Here is a 20,000-nt window from a genome sequence, read left to right as displayed (position 1 = left end):
TGATGTCACTCTCTGTCTGCTCAGCCATTGGACGGCTCTGTCCAATCTGGTGGCGTCCCTGTTGAACTCCATGAAGTCCATCGCCTCCCTGCTGCTGCTGCTGTTCCTCTTCCTCATCATCTTCGCTCTGCTCGGCATGCAGCTGTTTGGAGGGAAGTTCAACTTCGACGAGACGCAGACCAAACGCAGCACCTTCGACGCCTTCCCGCAGGCGCTGCTCACCTGCTTCCAGGTAACCTTCAACCAGCGCCGCTACATAGACTGTAACTGTCATTGAACTGCAGCTAACAGCGCCCCCAGTGGCCCTTCAGTGAACTGCACTCAGCGTCCTGTTGCTCGTTCGTTTATCCTCAATATTTTTATATTTATGGAGGATTTTCCTGAAACTATTTTTTTTCACAAGAAAAGAAAAATCTGACATTTTATTGATTGTTATTGGACATTTTTATTGATTCTTATTGGACATTTTATTGATTCTTATTGGATTGTTATTGGACATTTTATTGATTGTTATTGGACATTTTATTGATTGTTATTGGATTGTTATTGGATATTTTATTGATTGTTATTGGACATTTTATTGATTGTTATTGGACATTTTATTGGATATTTTATTGATTGTTATTGGACATTTTATTGATTGTTATTGGATATTTTATTGATTGTTATTGGACATTTTATTGAATTTGTTTTGGATATTTACTGAAGTTTGCAGTTTTAGATTTTTCAGATATTTTACTCTTGGCTAGCAGAAAGCAACCGTTAGCTTTGTACTGTTAGCATCATGTTGCTGGCTAAAATCAACATTGTCAGAATACATAACTTAGTTACACGTTAGCTGGGGAACCTAACGTTAGCCAGCTAACATAGCCACTCAGAAATACTTTATTGATCCCAGTTGTTCTACTCACACATGTTAAAGAATATAAATAACACTTAATGTTACAATATCTAACAGTAAGTAATCAAATTTAAATATAATAAGAACCTATATACAAAGTAAAAGTAAATGTATTCCTCATTCCACAATATACTTTATTTATAGTATATTCTAAAATATATATAATATAGTATAAATAGTGTATTTTGCTAGCGATAACGTTAGCGAGCTGATCAGTGATGTCACTGCTGTGTGTTCAGATCCTGACGGGTGAAGACTGGAACGTGGTGATGTACGACGGCATCATGGCGTACGGCGGCCCCGTGTTTCCAGGGATGATCGTCTGCGTTTACTTCGTCATCCTCTTCATCTGCGGTAACTGTATCCTTCATCCAGCGGAGGAGGAAGTACTAACATACTTATACATACTCGATAAACTTACAATATCAGACGTAAAAGCTGATCAATCTGACAGTTCTGATTCATTTGAACATTTCTTGGACTCTCTTTGTGAACTATTTAACAAGTTTACCTCTTTGAGCCTCCAACAGTTATTCAGATGAAACCATGTGAGGCGTTTAGAGGTCAAATGTTAAAACTGAGAGATAAATGTGAGATCATGGTTTTATCTGCAGGACTAACGTCTGCAAAGGAATTAAAGCTGTCAGATAAAGTGGAGTCCAAGTGTACAGCAGCATAAAATGGAAATAACCAAGTAAAGAATTTCAAAGTAAAAAGTACTGGAGTAAATTTTGAATTTCAGCGTTTTGAATCATCTTTATTGACAGTAAATATGTGAAGACAGAACAAAGACAGTGAAAATAAACAATATAGTTATAAAAATAAGTGCATATATATAAATATATATAAACGCAACTGACTGTGATTGGCTGAAACTTCTGTTAATCAAGGAAAACGTTCCTCTGGTTAAGGTGCGTTCAGGTGCTGCAGGAAAGAAACCGTTCCTGTGCAATGTGAGTGTCATGTTGTTCTTAACGTGTGTCAGACATCCTGCTGAACGTCTTCTTGGCCATTGCTGTGGACAACCTGGCAGGGGGAGACGGAGACGACAAGAGTAAAGAGTGAGTGATGAAGGCACGGAGGGAAATAAAGAAAAAGAGGAGAGTTGTTTCTTATTTCCCGTCTGTTTCCTGTTTCACTAGGAAGAAGACGGAGGGAGCGGAGGAGGAGGAGGAGGAGGAGGAGGAGGAGGAGGAGGAGGCTGAAGAGGAAGAAGTGAAGGTGAACACAGAGGTCCGACTTTAAATCCTGAATCTTAAACGGTTGAGTCCATCAGTCTCACTGTTTGTCTCTCCAGGTTGACATCGATGGAGACACCGAGTACGAGGAGGAAGAGGAGCTCCCTGAAGGAGAGGAAGGTCAGTTCGGAAAACAACAAATGACGTAAAGAGAGAAAATAGGATGTCCTGCGGCTGCTCTGCATCAACTGTCAGTGCTTTACAGAGGTAGCAGTGCAGCTAACATAACTTCCTATGAGATGACTCTGTCCGGACGGGGAGCTCAGAGCATCGGGGCAGTGTCGGGGTTTAATCTCCAGCACAGGAGCGTTCACATCCCACTCTGTTAACAGTTAGTGGTTAGCTAATAGCTACCAGTAAACGTCCATCAGTAAACCTGAGAGTTGAGGCAGAGAAGCTGCCCAACAAAAAAAAGATAAATATGCAGATTTTTTTACAACCCCTGGGACTCCATTTGATCGATTTGAGAACCGTGAACCGAACAGTCGTTTAGAGAGTTTGTCCTCCTCCAATGGCGCCACAGGAACGCAGTGATATGTTGGACACCGTCAAAACCAAATGAATGCATTCAATGAAGGCAGAAAAGTGTCAACATGAAGAATCAATAAAGTTAAAAACAGGTTCTACAGATGAACATTAGCCTTTTAGCTTGCTGCACATTTACAGAGCTCTGTCCTGTATATGATAGATAGATAGATTCTTCATCGTTCTTTTCGGGAAATTTGTTGCCACAGTCTCTACATACACGTATAAACACCACATTACTACAGGATAGACATTTAAACACAGCACAAACATCTAAACACAACGACTACCGGAGGGTTTTGTTGAGCTCGCTTTGGCAGAAGGGATGAAACTTCTGAGCTTGTTTGCAGGCCAGTGATCTGTATCTGCGGTCGGCTGGGATAAAGGGGTTGAGGGGGTGCCTGGGGTCGTGTGCTCTGCGTGTGATTGCGTTGCTGTTGAGGTCTAATTGTTCCTATTGGAGGCAGTTAACAGGTTAAAGAAACAGGTAGAACAGTGGAGAATGGGTTGTACAATACTTTTATAGAGCAGCAGCAGAAGGTGACAGAAAGAGCTTTGAGTTTGCGGATGGCAGAGAGTCTTTGTTGGAAGCATTTATTATATTAATAATAATGCAATAATATATTATTTAATACAGCGAGGCGACATACTGAAGATATTGTTCAGTCTCTTACGATACTGACTGTCTCCCGTCTTCTCTCCTCTGGGCAGATGGAGGAGTCCAGCTAAAGATGGCCGACCTGGCTCCTCCTAAAGAGAAGATTCTTCCAATCCCAGAAGGCAGTGCGTTCTTCTGCCTGAGCAAGACAAACCCGTAAGTCTGACTACACCTGCTCAACCTGTGTTACTGTTAGCATTAGCATTAGCATAACAAGTAGAGTAACCTCTGTTACTGTCTGTGAAATGATGAAACCTCCATGTTTTATATTTCCTTTTGTCTTCTGACGTCATTGGACAACACATCTTACACTTGACACTACTTATTTTTGAGCGTAACCAGACCCTTTCTAAGCACTGATACATATTAATATTTTCATATATTTATATTCAACAATAAAGACTGCCTGCTTGCTTGGGGCAAGTAAAATGCCACACTGGGCTAGTAACTCTTTTCCTGGAACAGAATTCCTTAAATCACTGAGCTACCAGGAGCTGACCAATAGTGGACAAACTAGGCCATTTCTTTAGAGGAGCCCCCATTTAGTCACAAACCAGCTCAAAATCCAGAGCAAACATGGGAGACACAGGTAATCCTGGTTTAAAGTAAAACAAATGTTTTTTAACAATATTAAACTATGCACAAATTACATGTAAATCAGTATTATCAATAGTGCAGTGAGTGCATTGATGTGGGCGAGAGTAGTGCAGTTAAATATGTACACATTACCAGCTCTCTATGTAATCACTTTATTATTCTGTCCGCTGTTGAGAACCACTGCGTTACAGGTTGAGGGTGAAACTAACTTGCTTAAAGTTTCAGAGTGAGGTGGCGGTTTATGAAGTCGCTGTACTGAAGGGTTGACAGCATCCCACTGCTCTGGTCGAAACTACGGAGGACGTTATTTCATAATAAATAAAAAGGGGCAAGTAAAATTACCAGTAACAGTCTCTCTCTCTCTCTGTCTGTCTGTCTGTGTCTGTCTGTCTCCAGTATTCGTGTGGCCTGTCACACTCTGATCCACCACCACATCTTCACCAACCTCATCCTCGTCTTCATCATCCTCAGCAGCTGCTCATTGGCTGCTGAGGATCCAATCAGAGCCCACTCCTTCAGGAACAACGTGAGTCCACAACAACATCATCGCATGTGTCGACGTGTAGCTGCTAGCTGGAACATGCTAACATGTGATCTAATGGCTGTTGATTGGTTCCTGGTATGAAGAAGAGTTACATCACTTACAGATAAATCACAAAAGTTCAAATTAAATGCATTGAATAAAAACAAACTAGCATTGTTAAGCATGGTCAATGGCTAAGCTAACAATGAAAGTGAAAACTGAGGTGATGGAAGTTTTTTGCTCTGAATCGGAGCAGATTGTGGTCTGTGGTTTGAGCCGGGGGGGGCTTCAGCAGATTACACAGCAGAAGTGGGTCAGTGACTAACCGGGTTAAAGAGGGAAACACGTGGAAACGCACGGAGAGAGAAAATCACCAGTTTACTGTCTGATGCTGAGAAAACTGTACACACACACACACACACACACACACACACACTGGCTGTGCAGCAGCTGTCGTCATGCAAGACGTAGCAATTAGCAGCAGCTGAGGAGACAAATTACTTACAACATACCATTAACACACACACACACTGTATGAACACACACTCGAACGTTAACCCTGTATGAGCCTCCTCTGTTCTGGACAAAAACTCTTATCAAAGAATTGTATTATCATTATACAACAGAAGATTGCATCATGAAAAATGTTTAGTTCCTAAATGCTACACAAACAGAAAAATACTGTATAGTTAAATGCACAAAATAACGTATAAAATCAATAAAATCAATAAATACAGTTATTTATATTTATGTCCATACAGGAAATAGTTGTGCAGATCATCTTTTTAATTTGAGTAACAGCAGCAACAAGATATGGATGATAATATGGTTTCATCTTCATTTAAAAGGAAGTTTTCCTTGCCGCTGTCACCAAGGTCTTGCTCATGGTGGAACTGTTGGGTCTCTGTAAATAATGTTATAAGGAGTTCGGTCTAGACCTGCTCTATTTGAAAAGTGTCCTGAGATAACTTCTGTTATGAATTGGTGATATACAAATAAAACTGAATTGAATTGAACATAAAAATAGTGTCAGGACCGAGCATTATCAATGTAAACACAGAGCCCGCCATCTCTCCTCCTGCGCTTGGTCGGAGAGGAACATGGTCCGACTGCCGAGGATCTGGGATGTTGATGGAGCAGCCTCTGATGACTAGCCTGAGTCCCATTTGGTCCGGACTGGACTTGCCAGGAGCAACCTTAAGTCCAAGCTCTCTTCCTCTCCTCTTGGGGCTGATCTGGCTCAAAGTCCGCTATTCTGTAATCCAAACCCCAGCTTCTTTTTCTGATGACTGTAGGCTGTTTCTGTCTGAGGTAATACTTGATTCAGCCATAAAACAAAAAAAATCAAAACTTAAAACAGAAATTTGAAGGAACTAGCCTAGCGACTGCAGCCGTTACCATAGTCAAAATCTCCTGATCCAGTCGATGTGAACAATTTTGGTTTAAAATCAATTCCAATCAGACATCATTCAATGTTTTCAGCAATAAAGCGGAGGCAGTCGCTTCTTTTTTGTAAAGTAGGCTGAATAATATGATGACCCTGTCACGTATTTTATTCAGAAATGTCTTGCTTCTTATTTGGTAACAACATTTAGACCCAATATATGTATAATGTAACATTATGAAATTCTGGATATTTTAAGTTTTGCTTTAATTTAAAAATAGTAATTTAAAATAATTTAAGAGATATACGAGCACGCAGTCTCAACAAATCTTTGGGACTTGTTGTTCATGCCTTAGGACTTACCTGTCTGTACAAGGAACTCATCTGTCTTGGGACTTGATAGTATTCAGTAGGGACTTACTGGTCTGGACCAGAGATGTGCTGGTCTTGGGACTTTCCCCTTTTGACTTGTTGATTCTTTAACTGGACTCTTGACTTTAACTTACCTTTTGTAAATTTTGACTCATCTGTTTGGGCTTCGGTTGTGTTGGTCCTGACCTGAGACTTCCCTGTGTTGATGTAAGACAGTCTGAGCTCAAGACCAAAGATTGTGTCCCCACTCTGTGTTTAAGATCTCAGAGCCTAGAGATTGTGATGGGAAGACACATTTCTGAACCCCCTTATAGACAAACCCTGGGGCAGATTTTGGGGTTATTTTCCATTCTGTAGTAAAACTTAAAATAATCTGGAACTGTTTACTTTCTATCTCTGTTTATGTGTTGTGTGTATTTACTAGTGTATTTGTGTTTGTTTGTGTAGATTCTGGGTTATGCAGACTACGCCTTCACCTCCATCTTCACTGTGGAGATTCTGTTAAAGGTAAAAATCACCTTCAGTTAGGATGAAATAATAAAATGTCCTGTGCTCTGGATGTAATGCTGACGTTATATCTCTCTGTCAGATGACCGTCCACGGAGCGTTCCTCCACCAGGGCTCGTTCTGCAGAAACTGGTTTAACTTGTTGGATCTGCTGGTCGTCAGCGTCTCACTGGTCTCCTTCTTCCTTCAGTCAGTATCTGATTAACTTTTCAACACCAGCAGCCTTGTTACACACAGAGAAACAATTTGGGCAAAAGGTGGATGATTTGCTGGTTTAGGAGGAGTTTGTGGAAGTAAAAAAGTAAGATATTTACCTCAAAATTATCCTTTTGTCAAAAGTCAAAGTCAAAGTCAGCTTTATTGTCAAATATGCTATACATGCATGACATACAGCACAGATGAAATTGCAGTCCTCTCTGACCCACGGTGCAAACAGGCAATAAAAAATTAAGTAAGTAATAATAGAAAAGACATAAAATAAACAGTCAACAATCAAGGGCACTTTACAGGATTTTATTTACATTTACTTTAAGTACTTAGGTACTTAGAGTAAATGTTGTGTATTTTTCCAGTTAATCTGAGCTGCCGACTGACTCTGTGTTGTTTTATGTCTGTAGCTCCAGTGCAATCTCTGTGGTGAAGATCCTCAGAGTACTCCGGGTGCTCCGACCTCTGAGAGCCATCAACAGAGCCAAAGGACTTAAGGTAGCTCGGTTCTTTTTTTCTAAGGGCTGTGTGGTCACCGTAGTTTCCCTTTCGCACTGGAAGGGGAGGGTGAAGTGAGGGAGTTGTGATCTGATGGCACTAAATCCTACACACAGATTCAGAGAGTGCTTTTTTTGTCTCAGACCAGAAGTCAGGATCAGCAGTTAGTCCAGAAAAGAAAGGCTAATGTCTTCAGAGGAAATATGAGAAACACTCCCTCATGTTTAATGTGTGTGTGTTGCAGCATGTGGTCCAGTGTGTGTTCGTGGCCATTAGGACGATCGGAAACATCATGATCGTCACAACTCTGCTACAGTTCATGTTCGCCTGCATCGGAGTCCAACTCTTCAAGGTGAGTTAGAATTTTGATTTCTCTTCACCTTCTTCCTTCTTCTCCTGTGACAACCCTCTGACTGCTGACTTCCTGTTTCTGACTCACCTGAGTTAATGCGTCACATTTCCTGTTTGTGTTTCAGGGTAAATTTTATCGCTGCACAGACGAGGCCAAAAACACTCCTGAACAGTGCAAGTAAGTTTTTAATTCTTCAACTCTGAAACCAACGTCAGTTTTAAACACTGAGATATATGCAATGTAAAGACGTTAGAGAATATCCTGTTAACACGTAAATTGTGGACATTTAAAGCCCAATTTAAAGGCATTTTAAATTGAGTGTGACTATTTCATAATTTTCTGAGGGGAAACCCACTCGACCTACCTTGTATTGAATGTGGTGTCTTCACCTATGTGACCACTACATGACAGTATTGGAGCACAAAAAGGGGTGGGTAAGTTGGTGCCAACCAATACCATGGAAGTCTAACGGTCCAAATGCCTTTAGACGTCCAAAATCGACGTGTTAACAAGGTATTTTCTGTTCCATAGAGATATGACGTTACTGTCTGTGTGTTCAGAGGGACCTTTGTGGTGTATAAAGACGGAGACGTGAGCCATCCGATGGTCAGAGAGAGAATCTGGCTGAACAGCGAATTTAACTTTGACAACGTGTTGATGGGGATGATGGCACTCTTCACCGTGTCCACCTTTGAGGGTTGGCCCGCGTGAGTATTATTCATTTCTAACAATTTTATTACCACCCCACTCAGAACAGAACCATTTAAGCCCTCTCTCTCCAGGCTGCTGTATAAAGCCATTGATGCTAACGGGGAGAACTCTGGTCCCATCTACAACTACCGAGTGGAGATCTCAATCTTCTTCATCGTCTACATCATCATCATCGCTTTCTTCATGATGAACATCTTCGTGGGTTTCGTCATCATCACCTTCAGGGAGCAGGGAGAGCAGGAGTACAAGAACTGTGAGCTGGACAAGAACCAGGTAAACTCTCACACCTGCATTGTAATCAACTTTAGTCAATCAAGTCCAAATAGAAAATGTCTTTTTAACCCTTCACACCTCCAGTCAGTCTGTACCTCTATTTAACAATGTATGCAAAACAGGTACAAAAAAATCTATTTCTTTGTATTTTTATATCAAAATCCAGTAATCTTTTCTTCCTGTAAAACAAAATGTGTCTTGCTCTTACGTAAGTATGAACTAAAGCAATTTCAACCTCTAATATCAGGACATCTACTCATCAATCAATCTTCAACTTTTAGACAAAAACACGATTTCATCTTGTACAAAAACACACTTCAGATGTCGGCTAGTCACCTAAAGAAGAAACAGAAGTTGGAAATGTTGTATCCAGAGAAACAGATACATTTCTGTCATTATTTGACACTTTGGCCTCATTTAATATCAACGTCCCACAGTGTAGCATTGTAGATATGACACTGAGGAAAAGCAGAACCCCTTTAACCCTTCCTGTCTGTCTCTCTGTAGAGGCAGTGTGTGGAGTACGCTCTGAAGGCTCAGCCACTGAAACTTTACATCCCAAAGAATCCAGTTCAGTATAAGTTCTGGTCCATCATTAACTCCACAGGATTCGAGTATGTCATGTTCGTCCTCATCCTGCTCAACACCGTAACTCTGGCTGTTCAGGTGAATAAAACCGTCTCACCTGATGAACACTAACAGTACTTGCTCTGCTGCCTCATGTTTTCTTACAACTGATATTTTCTCTCCTGCAGCATTATGAACAGTCCAAAACCTTTAGCCATGTCATGGACATCCTCAACATGGTGTTTACTGGACTCTTCACTGTGGAGATGCTGCTTAAGCTGCTCGCTCTCAGACTCAGGGTGAGAAAACCGAACACAGCTGCAAAATAACTACAACTCTGGTGATATTCTGTATATCTCTTTATGTTCAGTCAAACCAACAGTGAATGTATCTACTAACAACTATTGTTTTTTAAACTTTTTAAACACCAAACTATATAAGTCAGGAAGTCAGACAGTACTGAGAGATGGACCAACATTTTGTTGTTTGAGTGTAAACATGGAATTTGTTGACAGTAAAATTGAATAACAGCTTTAAGGTTTCTGTGATTATAAAAAAATACTACAGAGTCGTCTAAAAAATATATATATATGTATCAGATGTCAGTTTATGAACATTTAGTGGATCATTGAAATTAGGACCAAACATTGACCCCTGGGGTACACCAGGTTCAACTTATTGTTGGGTTAGACCTGAAGATAAATGTTCGTTCTGACACTGGACAAAAATTACCTGTATGCAGAAAGATCCAATGGTAAATGAGTTAATGGAAATATATCCAGATTTGTCACATCATATTATATTATATAAAAATAAAATATCTGAAACATCCCGACTGTAATCTTAGGCATACTGTCCGTATCTTTGACAGATACAAACGTATCACCATCTCGGATAGTCTCGTATTTTTGTGCATTTATTCCAGTGTGTCTCTTTTTTCTTCCAGCATTACTTTATAGACGCCTGGAACTCGTTCGATGCTCTCATTGTGGTCGGCAGTGTTGTCGACATTGTCGTCACCGAGTTCAGTGTGAGTACTCGATTCTGATTGGCTGTCAGCCGGTCTGTACACAACAGACATCAACAAGATGTTCCTGCTGGTAAAAGTTATGTATGCAGTCGAGGCTGTAATCTGTGCGCTGCCCTCTGCTGTTATTCAGTGTGTCACAAACACTATTAAAATACATCAAATAATTTATGTGAACTTGGAAATATATAACAGTGATTTTCACTCACTTGTTTTAGATTATTATGTTGTAAAACTGAGTTATAGTGGAGGAAACATGGAGCTGTTGATGCTAAATTGACCCTTCCTCAGTCCCTACCCTTTTATAACCGCTGTCGCTGTTCTTCTTTCCTGGCTAATCTACAGAAATTGTTAGCTGGCTAATTAGGTAGCATTTTTCTAACATTAACCATCAGAAATAACTAGCTAGCTAAAGATAAATATATAATATTATGTTAGTATGCTAGTGCTTTGCACTGTAGCAACTAGCCAACCAACTAGCTATCTAATGCTAACGATGTAACCGTCTTCAAAATGTGGTTGTCTTTTCAACATTGATTAGCCTAGCATATAGCATATCTAAGTACAGGAAAGGAGGAAGTTGACAGAGGCTTTCTCAACTTGGAGGACAGAGCAAAAAGGGGCGGGGTTTATGAAGTACTGTCAAATGATATTATGTTGAATTTGTTGGATGTAATTAAAGTTAAGAAGAAGAAGAAGATATACTTTATTAATCCCCAATGGGGAAATTCTTATAGTGAGACTCACTGTAAATGTCTGTCTGTCTGTCTGTCTGTCTGTCAGAGTGGGGAAGACAGCTCTCGGGTGTCGATCACCTTCTTCCGTCTGTTTCGAGTGATGCGATTGGTCAAGCTGCTGAGTAAAGGCGAGGGTATTCGTACACTGCTGTGGACATTCATCAAATCACTACAGGTCAGAGGGCGGGGCTAACCCGGGGCGGGGCTTATATGGAGTGCAGGGGAGGGGTAACCGGGAGAGGGGCGTGGCTTACAGGGAGGAGTGCAGCAGTCTAACCTCCTCTCTCTCTTTCTTAAGGCTCTGCCGTACGTCGCTCTGCTCATCGCCATGATCTTCTTCATCTACGCCGTCATCGGGATGCAGGTGAGTTCATATACAGGTGCTCCTGTAGGGGCGCACTGATCTGATCCACAACTGGGATCCAGATTTCAGACTTTGTGTTTATGGAAACTTCAGCAATCTAGCAGACAACGATGTTTCCTAAAGCAGTGGTTCTCAACCTGGGAGTCGCCAAAGGGTTGTGGAGGATAAAGTAAAATCATGTATGGCTGCGTGGACTGAGAGACAGGAAGCAGCTCTCAGCATCCCTTTAATGACATACCCTCTGTCTGTCTGTCTGTCTGTCTGTCTGTCTGCATGTCTGTCAGACGTTTGGAAAGGTCGCGATGCAGGATCACACTCAGATCAACAGGAACAACAACTTCCAGACATTTCCACAGGCTGTTCTCCTCCTCTTCAGGTCAGATCCTCTGTCTCTTCCTCTGGCTGACCTCTAATAAAAGACACTGTGCAGTAATGCATTATGGGAGTTGTAGAATTTAGTATTTTTGGACTAAAAGTCAAACTTTCTACCTCAGATTCGTGTTTTTAATCTCAACAACTTCATGAAGTACTCGATTACATGTCAGATGTACAAGAACAGACATCCAATAAGTTGAAGCTGCTACCTAACGGCTAACAGCTCAGTTACGCAGTTAACTCAGGCTTCAGGTTGTGGTCATTTCAGGGTATTCAATGCAATATGGTTTTCTCTTCGTTGTGGTTATTTTACCTGTGTGTGTGTGTGTACAGGTGTGCTACAGGTGAGGCGTGGCAGGAGATCATGTTGGCGAGCCTTCCGGGTAAACGCTGCGACCCTGAGTCCGACTATGAACCGGGAGAGGAGTTCAGCTGCGGCAGCAACTTCGCCATTGTTTACTTCATTAGCTTCTTCATGCTGTGTGCTTTCCTGGTCCGAACACACACACACACACACACACACACACACACACACACACACACACACACACACACAGCTATGGCTCAGAGGTAGAGAGGGTCGTCTACTAATCGGAAGGTTGTTGGTTCTACAGCCACACTCATCATCATGCTCTATGGAAGAAGACTGAAACTCATCAGGAAACCGTTTACTGAGATAATGAATCAACTTCTCCATAAGACTCAATACTATCAGAGTGGAGCCCTGCTGGCTTTAAGGCTACGTTCACACTGCAGGTCTTAATGCTCAATTCCGATTTTTTTGCGTGGTTGTTCACATTATAATTTAAAAGCGCCCGCCATCAGACTCCAATTCAATTCAATTCAATTCAATTCAATTTTATTTGTATAGCGCCAATTCATAACAGAAGTTATCTCAGGACACTTTTCAAATAGAGCAGGTCTAGACCGAACTCTTTATAACATTATTTACAGAGACCCAACAGTACCACCATGAGCAAGCACTTGGCGACAAGGGCAAGGAAAAACTGCCTGTTAAAAGGCAGAAACCTAGGACAGATCCTTTGGCTCCTGTGTGTCTACAAAGCCCCATGAAGCTGCCCGACATGATTGATGAAGTGAGCAGAGCTGTTAACGCTCAGACTGTGGGTATAAACCGCAACATGGAAAACACCTTGGAAAGAGCTGTCAGCGCACTGACGGTGGTTATACACCGCAACATGGAAAACATCTTGGATAGAGCTGTTAATGGAACGTCTTAAGCCTACTCTTAAATGTGGAGAGGGTGTCTGCCTCCCGAAGCACAACTGGAAGCTGGTTCCACAGGAGAGGAGCTTGGTATCTGAAGGCTCTGGCTCCTGTTCTACTTTTAGAGACTATAGGAACCACAAGTAGCCCAGCATTCAGAGAACGTAGTGTTCTAGAGGGGTAATAGGGTACTATGAGCTCTTTAAGATATGAAGGGGCCTGACCATGAAGAGCTTTATAGGTGAGGAGGAGGATTTTAAATTCTATTCAACATTTTACAGGGAGCCAGTGCAGAGAAGCTAGTACAGGAGAGATGTGATCTCTTTGCCTAGTTCCTGTCAGTACTCGTGCTGCAGCATTCTGAATTAATTGGAGCGTTTTAATGGACTTATTGGGGCAACCTGATAATAAAGAGTTGCAGTAATCCAGCCTTGAAGTAACAAATGCATGGATTAGTTTTTCTGCATCTGTCTGTGATAGTATGTGTCTAATTTTTGTAATATTACGTAAATGAAAGAAGGCTGTCCTAGAGGTCTGCTTCATGTAGGAGTTAAAAGACAAATCCTGATCAAAGATAACTCCAAGATTCCTGACAGTGGTGCTAGAGGCCAAGGTAATGCCATCTAGAGTAACTATATCTTTAGAAAGTGAGTCTCTAAGGTTTTTGGGGCCAAGAACAAGAATTTTGTTTTTTTCTGAGTTTAACATCAGAAAATTGCAGCTCATCCAGGATTTTATGTCCTTAAGACATGTTTGTAATTTAGATAATTGATTAATTTCATCGGGCTTGATCGATAGATATAACTGCGTATCATCTGCATAACAGTGAAAGTTAATGGAGTGATTCCAAATAATGTTGCCTAAAGGGAGCATATATAGAGTAAATAGTATTGGTCCAAGTACAGAACCTTGTGGAACTCCATGACTAACTGTAGTATTTATTGAAGATTCATCGTTAACATGTACAAACTGCGAACGATCTGATAAATATGACTTAAACCAGCTTAGTGTGCTTCCTTTAATGCCAATTTGATGCTCAAGTCTCTGTAAAAGAATATCATGGTCAATGGTGTCAAATGCAGCACTAAGATCTAATAATACAAGTACAGATACAAGTCCATTGTCAGAAGCAATCAGAAGGTCATTATTAACTTTAACCAGAGCTGTCTCTGTGCTATGATGAACTCTAAATCCTGACTGAAAATCCTCAAATAAACTATTGTTATGTAGAAAGTCACACAACTCTTTTGCGACTACTTTCTCCAGAATCTTAGAGAGGAAGGGGAGGTTAGAGATTGGTCTATAGTTGGCTAAAACCCCTGGGTCAAGAGTGGGCTTTTTAAGAAGGGGTTTAATTACAGCTACTTTAAAGGACTGTGGTACATATCCTGATAATAAAGAAAGATTAATCATATCCAGTAAAGAAGTGCCAATTAAGGGAACAACTTCTTTAAGCAGCCTAGTTGGGATCGGGTCTAACAGACAGGTTGATGGCTTCGATGAAGAAATGATTGAAGTTAACTGATAAAGATTGATAGCAGAAAAACAGTCTAAATACATATCTAAGTTTACATTAGTAAAAGTCCCTGAACTTGGAGAGCCACTGATAACTGTTGATGGCAGTTGGTGATTAATTTTCTCTCTAATAGTAATAATTTTATTGTGGAAGAAGGTTATTCTTATTTTCTTCTATTAGTGCTGAGTAATAGGCTCCTCTGGCGTTACGGAGGGCCTTTCTATAAGTTTTAAGATTATCTTGCCAAATTGAGCGATATTCTGATAATTTGGAAGAGCGCCATTTCCTTTCAGATTTCCTAGCTATTTGCTTTAACTGGCGGATTTGGTGGTTATACCAAGGTGCTAGTCTCCTATGTTTTAATAATTTCCCTTTTATAGGAGCGATAGAGTCTAATGTTGATCGTAGTGAGCCTGCAGCACTTTCGACAAGATTATCAATTTTAGAGGGACTAAAGTCGTTATAGGACTCTGTTAAATTCAGACATGGCATTGAATTAAACACTGAAGGAATCTCCTCCTTAAATTTTGCTACAGCACTGTCAGATAGACATCTGCTGTAGGAGGTTTTGCGCGGTACACTATAACAAATAGAACTGGCTGCAGTGTTTTCCAGTTTGGGTGAGAAAGACTAAGAACAAGGCTTTCAAATGAATTATAATTTAGTTTAGGTTTAGGGTCCATTAAAACGCTCGAATCATATATGGCTGCTACTCCACCTCCTCGGCCAGTGCCTCGAGGAATGTGAGTATTAATATGACTGGGGGGGGTGGATTCATTTAGGCTAACATACTCCTCGTGGGACGACCAGGTCTCAGTAAGACAAAGTAAATCAATATCATAATCTGATATTAATTCATTCACTAAAACAGCTTTAGAGACCTGATATTTAACAGCCCACATTTCATTCTCTTATTTAGTGCTACTGAGGAGTTGGTTTTAATTTTTATTAGATTTTTGTATTGTTATAAGGAGTTTGGTCTAGACCTGCTCTATTTGAAAAGTGTCCTGAGATAACTTCTGTTATGAATTGGCGCTATAAAAATAAAACTGTATCGTATTTGTGCTGTTCAGACTGTCACATTTACCTGCAGTCTGAATGTAGCCTTAGAGAGAATGCAGGTTTAACACACTTCCACATTGGCTTCACTTCACAGACCCAGAACTCTTTCTGTTATGTAAACTGTCAATGACAAACACACACACACTCACATACACTGTCTTAAAGTTTAATGATTTACACTGTATCCCCAAGGTTGGCAGGTACCCATAATGTGAGTGTGTAAGCAGATATATGTCCCACAACACGAGTAATACACATTTATACACAAACACTGACTGTTTGTTTCTCCTTCAGATCATTAACCTGTTTGTCGCCGTCATCATGGACAACTTTGACTATCTGACACGTGATTGGTCGATTCTGGGGCCGCATCATTTGGATGAGTTTAAGAGGATCTGGTCTGAATATGATCCAGAGGCCAAGTATGTTTATATATATGTATACGTATATATGATCAGATTATATAATACGATGACATAATTTATTTTTGTAAATGAGAATTTGTTCTAAATTTACTTAAATTGACTGAATAAAGAATAATAAAATAATAAAATAAGAAAATAAGAAAAACAGTGAGCACTGCCGGTGAATAACACTGATTATCTGGTTATCAGGGCTCCTGTCAGTGGGGGGGATATATAAGGGCTCCTGTCAGTGGGGGGGTATATCAGGGCTCCTGTCAGTGGGGGGGTATATCAGGGCTCCTGTCAGTGGGGGAGGGGGGGGTATATCAGGCAGACAGTGAACAGAGTTGATGTGTTAGAAGCAGGAAAAATGGGCAGCATGAGGATCTGATCCACTTTGACAAGAACCACATTGTGATGGACGACTGGGTCAGAACATCTCCAAACCTGCAGCTCTTGTGGGGGGTTCCTGGTCTGCAGAGGTCAGTACCTATCAAAAGTGGTCCAAGGAAGGAACAGAACCAGAGACAGGGTCATGGGGGGCCGAGGCTCATTGATGCAGGTGGGGAGTGAAGGCTGGCCCGTGTGGTCCGATCCAACAGACGAGCTACTGTAGCTCAAACTGCTGAAACATTTAATGCTGGTTCTGATAGAAAGGGGTCAGAACACAGTGCAGAGTAGTCTGCTGGTCTGGGACCAGTCAGGGAGTCCAGTGCTCACAGTTTTAGTGCTGATCAATATATCAGTGTATATATTGTTACTGCTGATCAATATATCACTGTATATACTGTTAGTGATCAGTATATCAGTGTATATACTGTTAGTGATCAATATATCAGTCTATATAATGTTAGTGATCAGTATATCAGTGTATATACTGTTAGTGATCAATATATCAGTCTATATACTGTTAGTGATCAATATATCAGTGTATATACTGTTACTGCTGATCAATTTATCAGTGTATATACTGTTAGTGATCAATATATCAGTCTATATACTGTTAGTGATCAATATGTCCTCTCTCAGGGGTCGTATCAAACATCTAGACGTTGTGGCTCTGCTCAGGAGGATTCAGCCTCCTCTGGGTTTTGGGAAGCTCTGTCCTCACCGAGTGGCCTGTAAGGTAAAATACGCGTGCTGTGAATTCTGGGTAATATACTGACTTGTGTGTATTAATATGTGGGATAAAATAACCCGGCCAAAATTAAAACGTGTCACATAACTGATGATTGAAAGCTTCTCGATGTAACTCCCATTAAACTGTAGCTAACAGCGCCACCATTGGCCATTCTGCAGAGTGGCCGTTTAGCTTAGCTACAGTTAGCTAGCTGGATGCCCCTGGCTTGCATCGCTCTAGCTAGTAGAAAACAACCGTTAGCTTTGTACAGCTACATTATTGTTGTTAAATCAACACTGTTATCAACAATCAACAACGTTAGCCAACTAGCAGGCTAATGTTATCCAGCTAAAAGCCCAATCAGAGTTGGACTCTGTGCTGGACTCTGTGCTGGACTCTGTGTTGGACTCTGTGTTGGACTCTGTGCTGGACTCTGTGTTGGACTCTGTGTTGTGGACTCTGTGTTGTGGACTCTGTGTTGGACTCTGTGTTGTGGACTCTGTGTTGTGGACTCTGTGTTGGACTCTGTGTTGTGGACTCTGTGTTGGACTCTGTGTTGGACTCTGTGTTGTGGACTCTGTGTTGGACTCTGTATTGTGGACTCTGTGTTGTGGACTCTGTGTTGTGGACTCTGTGATGGACTCTGTGTTGTGGACTCTGTGTTGTGGACTCTGTGTTGGACTCTGTGTTGTGGACTCTGTGTTGGACTCTGTGTTGGACTCTGTGTTGTGGACTCTGTGTTGGACTCTGTGTTGGACTCTGTGTTGGACTCTGTGGTGGACTCTTGTTGTGGACTCTGTGTTGGACTCTGTGTTGTGGACTCTGTGTTGGACTCTGTGCTGGACTCTGTGTTGGACTCTGTGTTGTGGACTCTGTGTTGGACTCTGTGTTGTGGACTCTGTGTTGTGGACTCTGTGTTGTGGACTCTGTGTTGTGGACTCTGTGTTGGACTCTGTGTTGGGGACTCTGTGTTGTGGACTCTGTGTTGGACTCTGTGTTGTGGACTCTGTGTTGTGACTCTGTGTTGGAGTCTGTGTTGGAGTCTGTGTTGGACTCTGTGTTGGACTCTGTGTTGTGGACTCTGTGTTGGACTCTGTGTTGGAGTCTGTGTTGTGGACTCTGTGTTGTGGACTCTGTGTTGGATTCTGCGTTGGACTCTGTGTTGGACTCTGTGTTGGACTCTGCGTTGGACTCTGTGTTGTGGACTCTGTGTTGGACTCTGTGTTGGACTCTGTGTTGTGGACTCTGTGTTGGACTCTGTGTTGGACTCTGCGTTGTGGACTCTGTGTTGGACTCTGTGTTGGACTCTGTGTTGTGGACTCTGTGTTGGACTCTGTGTTGTGGACTCTGTGATGGACTCTGTGTTGTGGACTCTGTGTTGGACTCTGTGCTGGACTCTGTGTTGTGGACTGCCCACTGTTGGCACTGTAGGGAAGCGGAGAGAGGAGGCACTCGGGAGCATAAAGGTCACACTGACTCTAAATCTGACATATTGAAGCTTTAATATAGAAACTGAAAACAGCCCGATGAAGGTTATGTGACGTGTTTTAATTTTGCTGAACGATGACAATCCTTTAACAGGTATTTGACCTCTGACCTTCCTGCAGTGGTTTAATTCTGAGTACAGTGACTGTAGAAGATCACATATTCTTCCTCTTCCTCTCCCAGCGTCTGGTGGCGATGAACATGCCTCTGAACGCTGACGGGATGGTGACGTTCAACGCCACGCTCTTTGCTTTGGTTCGCACCGCCCTCAAGATCAAGACCGAAGGTATGTGATTGGTCCAGGGCAGAAGTGGTAGTTGATGATGTCACTGTGTTGTGTGAGGGTTAAAATACTGCACAATGTAGCACGTCATAATATTCATTAAATATGAGTTTTACTACATTGAAAGATTGTTGATAATCGCTCTTTAATTACTATGAGTCTGACACAAACTGGCTCCACCCACTGTGTGCTGTTACTAGGTAACCCTGACCAGGAGAACGAGGAGCTGAGGGTGATCATCAAGAAGATCTGGAAGAGAATGAAACCAAAACTACTGGACGAAGTAATACCACCACATGAAGGTATAAATACAGCTAATGCTACAGCTAATATTGCTAATGCTACAGCTAATACTGCTAATGCTACAGCCACTACTTCTGCTTATACAGCTAATACTACTGCTAATACTACTACAAACACCACAACTACTAATAACTGTCTCACTGTGTGTCTCACTGTGTGTCTCACTGTGTGTCTCTCTGTGTCTCAGAGGAGGAAGTGACTGTGGGGAAGTTCTATGCGACCTTCCTGATCCAGGATTACTTCAGGAAGTTCAGGAAGAGGAAAGAAAAAGGAGACCTGACGGGAGAGTCTGACACTACCAACCCCTCGGCTGTCCAGGTCTGTCTGTCTGTCTGTACATTTGTGAGACACCATGAGAACTGGATCTTGGTTAAATAATTGTGTGTGTGTGTGTGTGTGTGTGTGTGTGTGTGTGTGTGGTGTAGTTGTGTAAAGCCGGTCTGAAGACTCTGCAGGATCTGGGTCCAGAGATGCGCCTGGCTCTGAACGAGGACCTGGAGGAGGACGAGGAGGAGGTTATGATGGAGGAGGAAGAGATGGAGGAGAACGCTGCGTACAAGGTCGTTATGACAACACATAGTTTGAAATAAAGTGCTTTAGAGTGCGGTCAGAGGTCAGATGTAACGGTCTGCGGTGTCTCGCTACAGGGTGAAAATGGTTTTGGACCAGACAAAGACAGACGAGGCTCCATACTGACCACGCCTACAGGTAGACCACGCCATTACATCATGTAATTATGGTTACATTAGATCGGCACTTCCCTACAGTGTCAACAGTGTGCAAC

The 20,000-nt window shown here is 41.7% G+C and overlaps 1 protein-coding gene across 2 annotated transcripts in view; it reads left to right on the top strand.

Annotated features, from left to right (window-relative positions):
- Positions 1–20,000, top strand: part of cacna1fb (calcium channel, voltage-dependent, L type, alpha 1F subunit) — a 57,261-nt gene that overhangs the window by 25,187 nt on the left and 12,074 nt on the right. For both annotated transcript variants that reach the window (XM_051426671.1, XM_051426670.1), the window contains exons 16-43: positions 25–232; positions 1,141–1,261; positions 1,887–1,962; positions 2,044–2,122; positions 2,199–2,259; positions 3,376–3,478; positions 4,316–4,445; positions 6,646–6,705; positions 6,788–6,894; positions 7,323–7,410; positions 7,655–7,762; positions 7,887–7,939; positions 8,323–8,469; positions 8,545–8,746; positions 9,254–9,412; positions 9,502–9,612; positions 10,260–10,343; positions 11,124–11,252; positions 11,376–11,441; positions 11,726–11,817; positions 12,150–12,309; positions 15,916–16,043; positions 17,055–17,151; positions 18,814–18,916; positions 19,114–19,215; positions 19,404–19,534; positions 19,642–19,776; positions 19,864–19,924. In XM_051426671.1, the coding sequence (XP_051282631.1) occupies positions 25–232; positions 1,141–1,261; positions 1,887–1,962; positions 2,044–2,122; positions 2,199–2,259; positions 3,376–3,478; positions 4,316–4,445; positions 6,646–6,705; positions 6,788–6,894; positions 7,323–7,410; positions 7,655–7,762; positions 7,887–7,939; positions 8,323–8,469; positions 8,545–8,746; positions 9,254–9,412; positions 9,502–9,612; positions 10,260–10,343; positions 11,124–11,252; positions 11,376–11,441; positions 11,726–11,817; positions 12,150–12,309; positions 15,916–16,043; positions 17,055–17,151; positions 18,814–18,916; positions 19,114–19,215; positions 19,404–19,534; positions 19,642–19,776; positions 19,864–19,924 (3,101 nt within the window). The remainder of the gene's footprint in view (positions 1–24; positions 233–1,140; positions 1,262–1,886; positions 1,963–2,043; positions 2,123–2,198; positions 2,260–3,375; positions 3,479–4,315; positions 4,446–6,645; positions 6,706–6,787; positions 6,895–7,322; positions 7,411–7,654; positions 7,763–7,886; positions 7,940–8,322; positions 8,470–8,544; positions 8,747–9,253; positions 9,413–9,501; positions 9,613–10,259; positions 10,344–11,123; positions 11,253–11,375; positions 11,442–11,725; positions 11,818–12,149; positions 12,310–15,915; positions 16,044–17,054; positions 17,152–18,813; positions 18,917–19,113; positions 19,216–19,403; positions 19,535–19,641; positions 19,777–19,863; positions 19,925–20,000) is intronic.

The sequence above is a fragment of the Dicentrarchus labrax genome, unplaced genomic scaffold (genome assembly GCF_905237075.1).
Source record: "Dicentrarchus labrax unplaced genomic scaffold, dlabrax2021, whole genome shotgun sequence".
Taxonomy (NCBI): Eukaryota; Metazoa; Chordata; class Actinopteri; family Moronidae; genus Dicentrarchus; species Dicentrarchus labrax.
This window is presented reverse-complemented; position numbering and strand designations above follow the sequence as displayed.